The sequence below is a fragment of the Barbus barbus genome (genome assembly GCF_936440315.1).
Source record: "Barbus barbus genome assembly, chromosome: 50".
Lineage (NCBI taxonomy): Eukaryota > Metazoa > Chordata > Actinopteri > Cypriniformes > Cyprinidae > Barbus > Barbus barbus.
In genome coordinates this window covers 13023653-13037720 of record NC_136728.1, presented here as the reverse complement: position 1 = coordinate 13037720, position 14068 = coordinate 13023653, and the positions used below count along the sequence as shown (strand labels likewise).

At 34.9% G+C, this 14068-nt stretch overlaps 1 protein-coding gene across 5 annotated transcripts in view; it reads left to right on the top strand.

The window, feature by feature from the left end:
- The window catches only part of LOC306868406 (F-actin-monooxygenase mical2b-like), a 49445-nt gene that overhangs the window by 30089 nt on the left and 5288 nt on the right, over nt 1–14068 (top strand). For 3 of the 5 annotated variants that reach the window (XM_079414538.1, XM_079414536.1, XM_079414537.1), the window contains 11 exons: nt 491–677; nt 791–855; nt 1749–1827; nt 5727–5844; nt 7029–7105; nt 7633–7704; nt 8884–8993; nt 9212–10028; nt 11078–11148; nt 11281–11370; nt 11975–12068. In XM_079414538.1, coding sequence (XP_079270664.1) covers nt 491–677; nt 791–855; nt 1749–1827; nt 5727–5844; nt 7029–7105; nt 7633–7704; nt 8884–8993; nt 9212–10028; nt 11078–11148; nt 11281–11370; nt 11975–12068 — 1780 coding nt within the window. Of the gene's footprint in view, nt 1–490; nt 678–790; nt 856–1748; nt 1828–3329; nt 3951–5726; nt 5845–7028; nt 7106–7632; nt 7705–8883; nt 8994–9211; nt 10029–11077; nt 11149–11280; nt 11371–11974; nt 12069–14068 lie in introns of those variants that run through there. The other 2 variants (XM_079414540.1, XM_079414539.1) reach the window with 2 other exon arrangements.

The following is a 14068-nucleotide window of genomic DNA, read 5'->3' as shown; positions in this document are numbered from 1 at the left end:
ATCTGGCTAATCAAAGCACAAGCTTTTTGCCTTATTTTTCAGGACAATGCTTCATGCTTTGGCTTAAGCATTGATTCATTGGTTTATTGATTTATTGACCGATTACCTAAATATTGTGCCTTTTTCATATTGTGCGATTTCACAGTGTGAAGCTGACCTGCTAATTTAAACTTGTGACATTTCACTGTGGTTCCTAGCTGGTTTTGACCTAATTTTCTCACTAAAACAGCTGATCAATGTGCTAGTAATATAGCAAAATACATCAGCATGCCATGTAACCTTCAAAATATTTTATTTTAGTTTAATTAGTTTATATTTTTTTAATTATTTAGTTAATTTTTATATTATAAAATTATTTAATGTATTTATTTGAATTATTTATCCATTAATAACCTAACCTGTGTGTCTGATCTCATTGCAGTGTATTAGAACAATGTTGTTACAGCAAAATTTATTTTCCCACTATTGAATGGATGATGTTGTGTTTCAGACGAGCGTGCGGAAGGAGTTTCCCCCGGGTCTGGGCGGCAGCGACACCTGTCACTTCTGTAAGAAGCGCGTGTACATAATGGAGCGGCTCAGTGCGGAGGGATACTTCTTCCACAGAGAGTGTTTCCGCTGTAACATCTGCGGCTGCACGCTGCGACTGGGTGGACATGCCTTTGACTCCAACCAAGGTTTGTTAGCATGAGATTGCATTTAAAATGCCATTTTTTTATTCATTAGATTGCTACATGCAATATGCAGTCGTGAATGGTGTAAATGATTTATTTGAACTATTTTCTTGCAGGCACTTTTTACTGCAAGCTGCACTTTTCTCAGAGAAAAATCAGCAGTAGGCATCAAAGAGGAGAGGTAATGTTAATACATTTTATTAAACAGATGTGGTCAACCATAAATTAGTCAGTTATACAGTTTAGAATTAATTATGTAAAAATATTTAACTGCAGAATGCTGCAATATTTTTATTTGCATCTGATGCACCATTTATTTTAAAGTTATTTGTAATTTAATAACAACGCATACAAATTGTAGATGGGGCAAAACAGAGAAAAAGTCCAAACGGTGATATGGTGTGACAATTATTAGTTATAGGTGGTGTTGTGTTTTTAATTATTATAGTTATTATTAATAATCAAATTAATCTAGATTTTAATCATAATAATGATCATAACTTTTCAGAATAATTTGTATTATTCAGTCATGTATTCTTAGTATTATTATTTATACCTAACTAATTATAGTTATAACATTAATAATAATAGTAATAATATAGATAAACCTAGATCTGATCATTATTCTTATTCTTTGTCATGTTTTCATTTATTATTTATTTATAATTATTAGTTAGAAGTAATAGTATTTGTTGTTATTATTAATACCTATAACTAATAATATTAATAACAATAATAATAGTAGTAATCATCATCATTATTATTATTATACACTTAATTATAAAAGCAATTTATTTTATTATTTGTAATGGTTTATAATTATTAGTTATTAGAAATATAATTATTAGTTATAGGTGGTGTTGTTGTTTTAATTATTATAATTATTATTAATAATCAAGATAATGTAGATTTTGTCAGTAACTTCTCAGAATCATTTTTATTATTCAGTCATGTATTAATAATAATATTATTAATACATCTACTTGCTGTATCCTATGTACATTAGAAGTAACTTTTAGTGTAGTGTAAATGTTACTATCCTCTTCTGTTTTATTTACATCATCATTATTACAGATCAACGGAGTTGGCAGACCCTCGTCCAGCGCTAGTTCGGATTACACGGCCACCGACGGCCTCCGCGGCCCGTCCTCAGGTACCCTGACTTCCCTTATTAGGAAACGTCTGCACTGGCCACTGCACGTGGGCCGCACACTGTTCAGTACGCCACGCCAGCTTGCCCGCTGGATGTATAAGACGGCCCGGGCTGTAGGGCTACACCTCAGAGAGTGCCAGGAGGACTATGTATTCCTTTATGAGCTACTGAGTCTGGGTGTGCCCTTCATATACGTGCTGCATGAGATGACGGGCCAGATGAGCCGAGAGGCCATCGCTCCCTCCCCAGTGAGCATGATGGAGTCAGTCGAGCCGTACCGGGGGCTCCAGCTGCCTTAAAGGGTCCTCAGTACTGCTGGACTGACGAGGGAAGGGGCTTCTTTAACTCTGTAGACCGGGCCAGTCCCTTACACTGAAATACTTAGTTGATTGCTTGTAATATTAGTTATTTCTCTGTACCTTTGACAGAGTTACGCAATTAGAGTGAGAAGCTGAATTTTAATCTTAAAGGGACAGTACAATTTTATTATTTTTTTTTTTTTTTTTTAACTCACCCTCATGTCATTCCAAACCTGTATGACTCACTGACTTCAACGAGAAACAGAAGATTTTTTAATTAATGAAAAGTTTGTACATACAGTGAAAGTCAATGGGGTCCAATGTTATTTTTTTGGACCCCATTGACTTTCATTGTATTAACAAAAACATCATCAGCATTCAAAGTGTTATTTTGTGTTGTGCAAATGAATGTATGTCATACAAGTTTGTAACCACATGAGAGTGAGTAACTGATGAAAAAATTGTCATTTTGTGTGAACTGTCTCTTTAAGAAGCTATGGCCCTATAGAATTTAAGAAACATTCAGTGTTCGTAAATGTTCCTTTGATTTGAAAATGTAAGATCTAAAGCTGATAAACTAAGAGCACTTTACTGAGAAGGGTTGTGCCGCTTTATCCTAACTGCCTGAAACTACTGGTTAACGTGACTGCGACGTTAAGGTTTGCATCTCTCCTTGTTCAATGTGCAATGGAAATGCCAAACAGTATTAAAATGCATTTTGACGACTTTGTTAGTGAGGAAATATGATGGGCTTTATCTTTTTTGTTGTTGTTGTTAAAATGTTCACTTTTTCTTAGTTTACGGCCTTTTGGGGACACTAGATGTAGCTTATGACCAAAATTTTTTTTTTTTTTTTTTTTCTTTGTGATGTAATGCAAATAGTCTTTGTTGGTCAAATGCATCATATTCTGCATTGATTTTCTAATGTAAAAGTGGAGGAAATGTCCCTCGGTATCACCGTGAATAGGGTACCTCCAATTGTTTAATCAATCAGTATTCAAATACTCCACTAAATGTGTGGTGTAAAGCTTTAAAAGTGTCTTTTTTGTTTTTCTTGCACTGTTTTATCAGTGTGTAAGTGTACTGAACATGCATAATTATAGTTTTGGAAAAATCACCCTTGGTTTTAGTGCTATTTCTCTCTCAATTTCCTTCTTTCGCTTCATATTTCATTCTTTTCATCCTTTTCTACATCATACATAGTCTGTTTCAAGTTTCCAATGCTCCAACCTCTGATTGGCTGAACCGTGAGAGCAGGAACGCGATTGGCCTGCATGGGTCAGGTGATCAGCTTGTTTTGCTTTGCACTGGCTCCCTTAACTATAATATTAGCCCCACTATTGTGAATGCAGCATGGGTCTAATGTATGAACATCTCTTATTAGATATCCCAAACATCGCTGTCCTTCATCAAAAGTTGGCATTGCGTTTGTTTGTACCAGAGCTAATGTACTAACAGAAGTGCACTTGTATACGCTTGACTATCCCAGCATGCTTTTTAAATGCACCCGTTTTTCTAGTACATGGCGTCCCGTAAAGTAACCTCCCTTCTTGTTTCTCTCCATGTTTGTCCTCTCTGTTGCAGAGGCTGCTTTACTATCCCAATCCCATGTAAGAGCACTCTCTTGTTCCTTTTCCTAAAAACAAACTGAGGTCGTCCTATAAGAAGACTTAGTTTTGCACAATTTTTCAAGTCCTTTAAGGATTGTTTTTTGTAAATTTTTAGCTTACTATTTCTTTGTATGTTTCACAATAAAAGACTGTTTCTCCTAATTTATAATATATTTAAAGCCTGTACGCATAAAATAAATTCATTTTTATCTCTAAAAGTTTGTTTCTGTTTTTTTGTCTGCCGATTCAGCGAGCTTACTGTGTAACCCTCAGCAAAGATGTATTTGTATTCATCAATGCAACTGCCAAGCTAATAAGAAGAAATGTAACCCAACGATCACAATTAAGTATAGGCTTAAAAAATAACCCTGTACCAGATATATCACACCCATGATTCACAAACATAACCCTCCCCCGTTTTTGCTTTTTCCCTTTTGACACTTTTTAACTTCACATACCATTTTTTTAAAAGCATTGGAACTGCAACAACCAATATTTTTAGAACATACATCAGACCCATTTTAAATTATGCCTGAATTCCTTTATAGTCTAACTTAACTTTGTTCTTTTGGGTCTTTTCTATCCTGTCCTTTTATCTGCTTTTTGCTTTTATTTTTGCTGTTATCTACTTTTTGTGATTGCATTGCCTCCTATTTTGAACTCAAATGATACAGAATATTAATTTCAATTATAAATGATAAATTCTTTATTAGTGCTGCCAAACGATTAATCGCATCCAAAATAAGTTTTTGTTTACATAATGTGTACGATGTATGTTTATGTTTGTATATATAAATACAAACACATACATGTATATATTTATGAAAAATGTCATGTTTATATTATATATATATATATATATATATATATATATATATATATATATATATATAATATAAATGTATATACATGTAAATATTTTCAAAATATATACTGTATGTGTGTTTATATATACATAAACATAGTATGCATACATATATTATGTAAAAAACTTTTATTTTGGATGTGATTAATCACAATTAATCATTTGACAGCACTATATATATATATATATATATATATATATATATATATATATATATATATATATATATATATATATATATATATATATATATATATATATATATATATATATATATATATATATATATATATATATATATATATATATATATATATATATAAAAATATTTTTTATATATATATAAAAATATTTTTTTTATCAAGCTAATAAAATGGCCTTGGGGTCTCTCACACCCCAAAGAGATCATGAGGGTTAAATTCAATTTCATAGCCATGTTTCATTTAATTCATTTTCCTACTTTGTGTAGGCAAAATATAAAGATGAAAACTCACAAATACTTCTTGGGGATTTTTTGTGTGCAAGATGTACAGGGTTAAAAATTAAGAAAAAAACTTTTAGAAACATCTTTGAATGTCTTTTCTCATTTGACACACACAAAAGCAGTATTGACTGCAGTATTCAGTATATACAGGAATGACTATCATAGAGTGTGCTATAGGGAAAGAGAGCTAAATAGTGAGGGTATAGAGGCTATTGAAAAACACTAATCAAAACAGACAGTCATATGGAGAGTATCTCAAGGTTATAATGTCCCTGTTTAACATGAATAAAGTGGAATTGGTTCATATAGTCGTGTTAAAACATACTGTCATCTTATGAAAGCTTTCAATTACACTGTCATTCAAACAGGAATTCAGCTTTTACAAACCATTTAATTCAAGTGCTTAACTAAAGACTGCCATGGAATATTTTACAAGCTATAATTTAAAGTTCCTCTTCAGGGATATGTGGAATAATAATATTAATAATGTAAATTAATAAACCAAACTATTTGTTGTTATTATTTGTTGTTGTGCTGGTGAAATACAGACATTAAGGTACAGTATGTAATCATTTCTGAAGATGGAGAGCATGATAGCAGGGTCTGGTTTATAAATTCATGTGTGTGCGTGGACCCCGCAGGTGCCGAATCAGACTCCAGATCTCAGAATGACCCGAAGGGTTTGTCGAAGCCCAGCGCTCCGGTTGAGAGTGCAGAGGTGCGGGTCGTCTCAGACTCAACAGAGGTCATAAACATGAGGTTGGTCCACAATATTCACTTTAAAGGCCCGTTCACACCAAGCACGATAACTATAAAGATAAAGATATGGTTCTAAAAATCGTTCTCAATATTAAAGAATAGCACACACCACAGTTATAACGATAAAGGCACAGAGAAATTATATCGTTGGAATCACTTTCAGAACGATAGTGAACGATGATGAACGATAAAAACACTGACAGCCAATCGGAATCCATCTTGCTATAATGAGCTGGAGAATTTAAAGAGGCAGATGCGCGTGCGCTGAGAATAAAGACGATATCGTTAGATGGTGTGTATGCTAATATCGTCATCTTTATAGTTATTGTTATTGGTTTGAATGGGGCTTAAATGTTAAGGCCTGTTCACACCAAGAACGATAACTATAAAGATAAAGATATAGCTCTAAAAATTGTTCTCAGTAAAGTATAAAGCCCCGTCCACACAAAGAACGACATCGTTTGTTTATTCTAAGCGCACATGTGTCTGCCACTTATAGCAGGATGGATTCTGATTTGTATCATTAATCAGCTGGAAAAAATCGTTCTGAAAGTGATTCCAACGATATCGCTTCTCTGTGCCTTTATCGTTATAGTTGTGGTGTGGACTCTATAGTTATGGTGCTTGGTGTGAATGGGCCTTAACAGAAGTCCATACCACAGCTATAACGATAAAAGCACAGAGAAACGATATCATTGGAATCACTTTCAGAACGATTTTTTTTTTTCCAGCTGATGAACAATAATAACATTGTCACCCAATCAGAATCCATCCTGCTGTAACGAGTAAAGCGGGCAGGCACGTGTGCACTTGGTCCCGTTCACACCAAGAACGATAACTATAAAGATAACGATATTAGTATCCACACCAGCGAACAATATCATCTGTAAGCGCACGCTCGAGCAACGAAACGCTTCATTTACCATGACAAGGAGCTACAAAATGTCTGTCGACATTTTAGACTCCACAAGTGTTATTGGGCCATATGAAAGAGAGAGCCTATTGTGTTTGTTCATTATTTCTGCATTATCTAGAGTGAATTGTTTTTTTTTTTTTACATTTAATAATAATTGTAGTATTATTATTACTGTACTGTTTTAATAAATATTAACTAACTAATTATAATTAAGTGTGAAAGCTACAAAGATCCTACCTAATACTTTCTTTTTCATATTTTGGAGTAGTGAAGTCAAAGATTCATCTAAAAAGCCAGATCCTGCAGATCCTGCACCTGTGTGTCCTGATTCTCCATCACAGAAAGGTCAGTCAAAACTTGTTTTCCTCATAGTTGTCATCATAGATGTCATATTTTTGTCTTTTACAATGGCCCCAAAATGTATTTGGACACTTTTCAGGTCACACATCGAAGGGCACATCCCTTTTATACAAGGATGGCTTAAATGTCCAAAAATGACACTTTTGCACTATTAATTAGTGGATTGATTTGTAGTTCATCTCTGAGTTTCCTGCTTGGATTTTTGTCTGTTTTTTGAATGAAGTTAAGGAGTGGCAGTCAAAGCCAGACTTTCCCATTGACTGTATATTATTTTTGGCCCATGGACGTGTCTTGCAGCGGGCTGAACATTTTGTTCGGTCACACATGTAGCTTGTTAGACAACAGCTGTTGGATTTGTTTGCTTAGCTTGTCTTTATTGGCAATTGGCTTAAAACACATTCCAAGGTGAAACAGTAAATGTATATTGAAACTGTGCATTATGTACATTGAAATAAAATGCTCTTAAATGATCAATGTCACTTTAATCGCTCACTCTGAATTCCTCTTTTCAGCAGTGAAACGCTCCACAGCCAAAGGTGAAATTACCAACAAAAACAACTTCTGGAAGAAGAAAATCCGATCCAGTAAGTATCGTTCACTCTCCCACGAATAAAACCAATAATATGAAAACCTTCAAAGACACGGCAGAAGTGTTTTTCCTTCCCATTGAGCTTGTGTTGTCAGCCACAATCTTAATTCTAGGTTGAGTTTCTAGGTTGTTGTTTATCTGCTCAAGGTTGATAAAGAACTCAAAATAATGAGTCTCTCCCACTCTGTATCTTGACTGAACATGCTGAATGATTCAGCCTTGCTTAATGTAGTGCCTGTCATGTCAGTTGCCACACGTAACTAATCTGAATTCATTTGTTAATCCTGACTGGATTAATTTCAAGCGTCATACATGATCTATTTATAAAAGCTAATGCAGCTTTTGGTCGCCTGAGCACATGTCCTTTATTATTAGAGCTCGGTTTCCTGGTATTTTGCAGTGAAAGCAAAACTCTTAAGCAACTTTTCCAAAGGCTATACGTTATATGCATTAAAATTCAGAGGCAGACTACTTGTTGGATGCTGGTCATATCCTCTCTCTCACCAGAGGGCGCTGCTGGTCTGTATCACAGCTATTGTTGAGATCATATACAAAAGCAAAAATTGCACTCTTTTCAGCAAATTTTAATTGTTTTGCCTACAGTTAATTACAGATCCTTTATTGTAGTTATTAGCACAATTTAGCCATCATTTACCATGTCAGATTCCTTGCAAGTATAACTTGGCCAATATGATATTAGAATTCCAAGTGAAACTTACCAGAGTGAATACTGAATTTCACTATTTAGTTAGTTTATGAATTTAAAAAAAGTAGATTTTTTTTTATATATATATATATATATATATATATTATTATTATTATTATTATTATTATGTAATTTAACACCACCACAATGCATGAACATATTTTTAAGCTAGGTAGCCATTTCTCAACATGGAGAAAGTGGTATTATTATTATTATTATGTTGTGATTTAACACCACTATAATGCATGAATAGATTTTAGCAATGGAAAAACAAATATTGTGCTGATGATATACAAATATTTTTAGACTAGGTAGCCATTTCTCAACATGGAGGATGTGATGATGATTATTATTATTATTAGTTCATTCATATAATTATTATTCATGTTTATTATCTTTTTTTTTTTTTAACTCATTAGATCTGTGTTCACTTATCAAAGCCCTTTGTGGCATCATTTCCTCACACAGCTCTGCCCCTCGTCCTGATTAAGAGATTTCACCATGGAAAACCAGACGATAAAACTGAAGCCCTCGCAGTGGAAGATGGAGACTCAGACTTTGAGGAGATCCATCAATCTGTAAACTGATTTACATTCACTTTTATTGTCTATCATTCTGTGTAACATGTCTAACCCTAAATGATCAGTTATTGACTCTACAAATGTGTTCTACAAATGCTACTTGGAAGGTTTCTTTGTCCAAATGATCAAAATAGTATTTAATTTGTTAATTCTGTTAACAATTCTTCCATTGCTATATCCATGAGCTGTTAAAGATCTTGTCTTTTCTCAAATAGCTCTCCCCAACAAAGACTGCAACATCGACTACAGAGTCTGACTGCCCCCTAATGGAGGACAAGAAGTCAACACCCATCGAAGAGATCCCAAAAATCCCTCTATATCGCGCACATTTTCCTGCCGAATCCCCAAAACCCAGCACTTCCTCTCCAGAGCCTGTCATCACAGCCGATCCCTCACAGGTGAACTCCCTCAGCCCCAAGAAGAAGCTCACGCTGTCTTTATCTGAAAAGGAGAAGCTGCTCAACTGGGACTTGGCTGCTCCTGGAAAGCCCTCGACTTCTGGAGAAGAACAATGGGACAGAACCTCAATGAATCCTCCGAACGATCAACCAGAACCAGAAGCTCCACCAAAACCAAGCTGTCCTCAACCTGAACCCATTCCTCCGCTCCTTGGCTTCCAACAGTGGGCCAACAGTCTCCGGAAGTCCTTCTCCACCAGCAAAGGAAACAACCCTGTGGTCCTCAGGAGAAACAGACCTCTGAAAGCCAGGCCATTGTCTGAGGGCTCCTTCAACCTCAGTGGCTTGTTTAGCAGCAGCATTCAGAGCAACCAGGATGAGGAACACAGCAACACATCTACCGATGACAGTCAATCCAGAGTGAGGACAGGAAGTGAGCTCACCACGTTACTGGAGCAGGTGGCTCTCAGCTCCAAGACCCACAAGGGCTCAAAAGACGACATGGCCTCCTTACCGCCCAGAAAACTCAATTTCTTCTCCTCTCTGCGCATTAAGAGGCACGAAGGAGAAGATCAGAGAAAGGGAGACAACCAGAAGGACATCTTGACCATTCTTTCCAGGTTCAGAAGCAAAGGTAATTGCAGGTTAAAGTGACCTTTGACATTCATCTGCAGTTGAAAATCACTAAATTAAAATGCTAAAGAAAAATAAAAGCACAGAGTATTTAACAGGCGCAGCAACACATTCATTCACATAATTTCACTGTTTGGTGATTAAACTTTTGATGCCTTGCACCGTTTGCATGACGTACACATGTGCACAAAACCCATGTTGCGGCTTGTGTTAACTTCATTGTTATTATATGCAGCACTGTTATCTCTTATATAATATAATATAATCTCCCAGTGGCTTTCATTATATTCCCTGCATGCAATATTCAGGTAACTGTGGAACCGCTTTAATCTTGTGATGCATCAAAACATTTCTAGAACCCAAAGTAGGGAGAAAAGCTTCATATACATACCACATTGTTTGCAGTACAATGTTTTGATGGCATAGTGATACAGTTTAATAAATGTCATTTCTAATAATGGATCTGTTCTGATGAGCTGGTTCATGTACATTTATGTTCATAATCAGCATAAGTTTTTTTATATTTACAATAAACCTCTTCATGGCACTTTTACTGTATTTTTAGGCCAATATAAGTGATCAGATCAGTTATTATTTTATTTTATATTTTATTTTTTCATCTTTATCAACTGATATTGGGTTTGTTTGTTTATATATACTGTATTTTATTATTTATATCAGATTGTTTTTAAAAATGTGCCTTCATCTAAAATAATAATGCATTATTCTTTTTCTTTGTCGTCTTAGCCTATATTTATTTACTTGCTTAATGATAATTTCCTGTTTTTTTTAATGTGCCTTGACCTACAGTTAACTAATAGCTAACATTTTGTTGTTAATAATAAAAATAATTATAATTAATAATAATAATAATAAATAAAAATTGATATCATTGTTGTTTATTATTATTATTATTATTATTATTGTTGCCAGCCCATATTTGTTTGGGCTTTTATTTGCTTGTTTTTTAGTATTTACTGATAAATCCTTTAATAATAAACATTTTGCTTATTTAAATGATGCATTATTGTTGTGGGTTTGTATCCACAGTGCCTGCTCAGCAACAACAACAGGAGTCCAACTCATCTAGTGAAGAGGAACAGGAACCAGACTCACGAAGGGTAAAAGCTCCTCTACTTATCTTAAAGAAACACAACTAATGCTATTTCAAAAATTTGTTCAAATCGTTTACTTATTCAAACAAAAAAACCCTCATTTAAACCGTCACTTTTTGTTTATTATTTGCTATAAAGACTCACAGTGGCACCTCACAGAAGAAAGCAGAGAAAACAGCCGTCCAACAAACCAAGAGAGATCAGCTGAAAAGACTTCACCGGGCTCAGGTATGACATACAGACACCTGCTATAGTTGCTATAGATTGCTATAGTTTTTAAATAAATGTCAGTAATAGCACTTGTAAGAATTAGGGGGGGAAATCACATTTAGTCGTCGTCGTGACGTATTGTCAAGTATGGTGACCCATACTCGAAATTGGTGCTCTGCGTTTAACCCATCCAAGTGCACACACACAGCAGTGAGTAGTGAACAAATCCACACACACACACACACCGTGAACACACACCCGGAGCAGTGGGCAGCCATGCTGCAGCGCCCGGGGAGCAATTGGGGGTTCGGTGCCTTGCTCAAGGGCACCTCAGTCGTGGTATTGAGGGCGGAGAGAGCGCTGGACATTCCCTCCCCCCACCTACAATTCCTGCCGGCCGGGGGCTCGAACTCGCAACCTTTCGATTACGAGTCCGACTCTCTAACCATTAGGCCACGACTTCCCCAAAATCAAAATCATTTATTTATGAACTATACTTTCCTCTTTGAGGATGTTTTCAGAGGGAGGTCTTTTCAGATTTAGCCACCAAGTGTATCTACTTTAGAAACATACATATGAATTAGATATATTCCAGTTACTCAAGGTATATTGTAATTGGCAGGTAATCCAAAGACAGCTGGAGGAAGTTGAGGAGAAGCAGAGAGCTCTGGAGGAGAAAGGTGTGGCTCTGGAGAAGATCCTCAGAGGAGAAACTGGTACGGCACATTCTAACAGTCACACGTTATTACATCTGGAAATATATTATTTAAAGTGCCTCATTATCAGTCCCATTGTCCTTACATGTCCCCCATCTCCACCCACTCCCTCTGTGATGGTGATATGATTATTTAAAGGGGTGTTATGACACTTACGACTTATGTCAGTTGCTGACAGCTATGCAAATGAAGCACACAATGCCGTTGCCCTATCAAGTGTTCAAACTTGAGAATTTTTTTTTTTTTTTTACCGTTTATTTCATGTCACACAGGAAATCACAGGGCGTCTCTATGTGGACTTCCTGTTATTCTTAGATTGATTTGATAAAGAAAAACTAAGATGGGGCAACTTTTTTTGATCAATATATATATATATATATATATATATATATATATATATATATATATATATATATATATATATATATATATATATATATATATATATATTTATGTATTTATTTATGTATTTATTTATGTATTTATTTATTTATTTATTTGACCTTCCAATATCACCTTAGATAAATGCCAGGTCAACAGGCTTTTCAGAATCCAAAAATATTTTTAAAACAGGCGCTTTTACATTTGGTTTTGAAACTCTTCTGCCATCGCCTTGTCTTTTTCACCTCACTCTTGTCAGTCAGCTCGACTCATTCTCCTCAGGTGATAAATGAAATCTGATCTGTGATGCGCGACTGTCGTTCGTTCACAAAAATGAACCGAAATACATGCCTCACAGACATGAGAAATATATCTAAAGAAAGCTTTAAATTGCTACTTAACTAACTAAATAAAAACGAAAACAAAAACTATTTAATACAATCGTTATCCGTGAAGATGCACTTCTCTCTAAAGGTGCGTCTAACGAGGAGATGGTGAATCCTTACTATTTCCCGCGGACACATTCATGGTAATTACTTTTGCTGGAGCTTTTGCTTTATTGCGTGCATTTGAAGCAGAACTCTTCAGCTGTGCTAACGGCTCGCTGCTGCTGCGGGACACTAAACACTGTCGAGTCGCTCTTGACAGTCACAGTAGCACGGACTCATGTCGTTTCCACCAGCACGGCAATTTTTTTCATCAATAATTGATGGATGTCTAAAATATAAAGATAAGGAGAAGCCTAAAACAGGCCCGAGGCCCGGCCCGCGTCTGAACTATGACGTTAATATTGGCCCGAAGCCCGGCCCTATAGGACATAAAAAAGTAGGAGCCTGACTTTAAATTAAATTAAATTTAAAATAATAATAATAATAATAATAGGGGGCTAAAAGTGTGTTGTAATGCAAGCGTTACTGAACATGTACAGAGTAAAATATTACTTAAAATTGATTAGTAATGCCTTACACTACTGCGTTACAGCAAATAGTAATACGTTACTGTAATGCATTACTTTTGTAATGCCTTACTCCCAACACTGCTTAAAGACTATATAACTTTCTCATCCTCGTGCACTAAAAACGTTGAATAGATGCATTTCTTTATGCTTGAAATATTTGAATATAAATTTGTTGTTAATGAGTTGTTAATTGCAGATAAACCTCTGTCATAATTCTGTTAAACCATTTCTGTTACAAAGTATTGTGGTGCCTTACACAAAAAATAAAAAAATCATTTGAAGAGTCAGGACTGATGTTTGCTATAGTTAGGCCAGAGCTACTAAAATATCAGTTTAATCAGTGAATCTTAGATTTTGTATTCTCCTGGGTGCACAAACTGCAGATTATATGAAAATTATAATATAAAAATATGAATGTATCGGTATCGGCCATGAGAAGGACTTAATTATTGGTTATCGGTTATAATTTTTCATATCGTGCATCCCTTATATATGTATGTGTATATATATATATATATATATATATATATATATATATATATATATATATATATATATATATATATATATATATATATATATATATATATATATTTGTTACAACCCTTTTGTATTCTCTCGTTTCTTTCTCTCTTTTGTTTTGAAAGCGTTTATGTCGAGG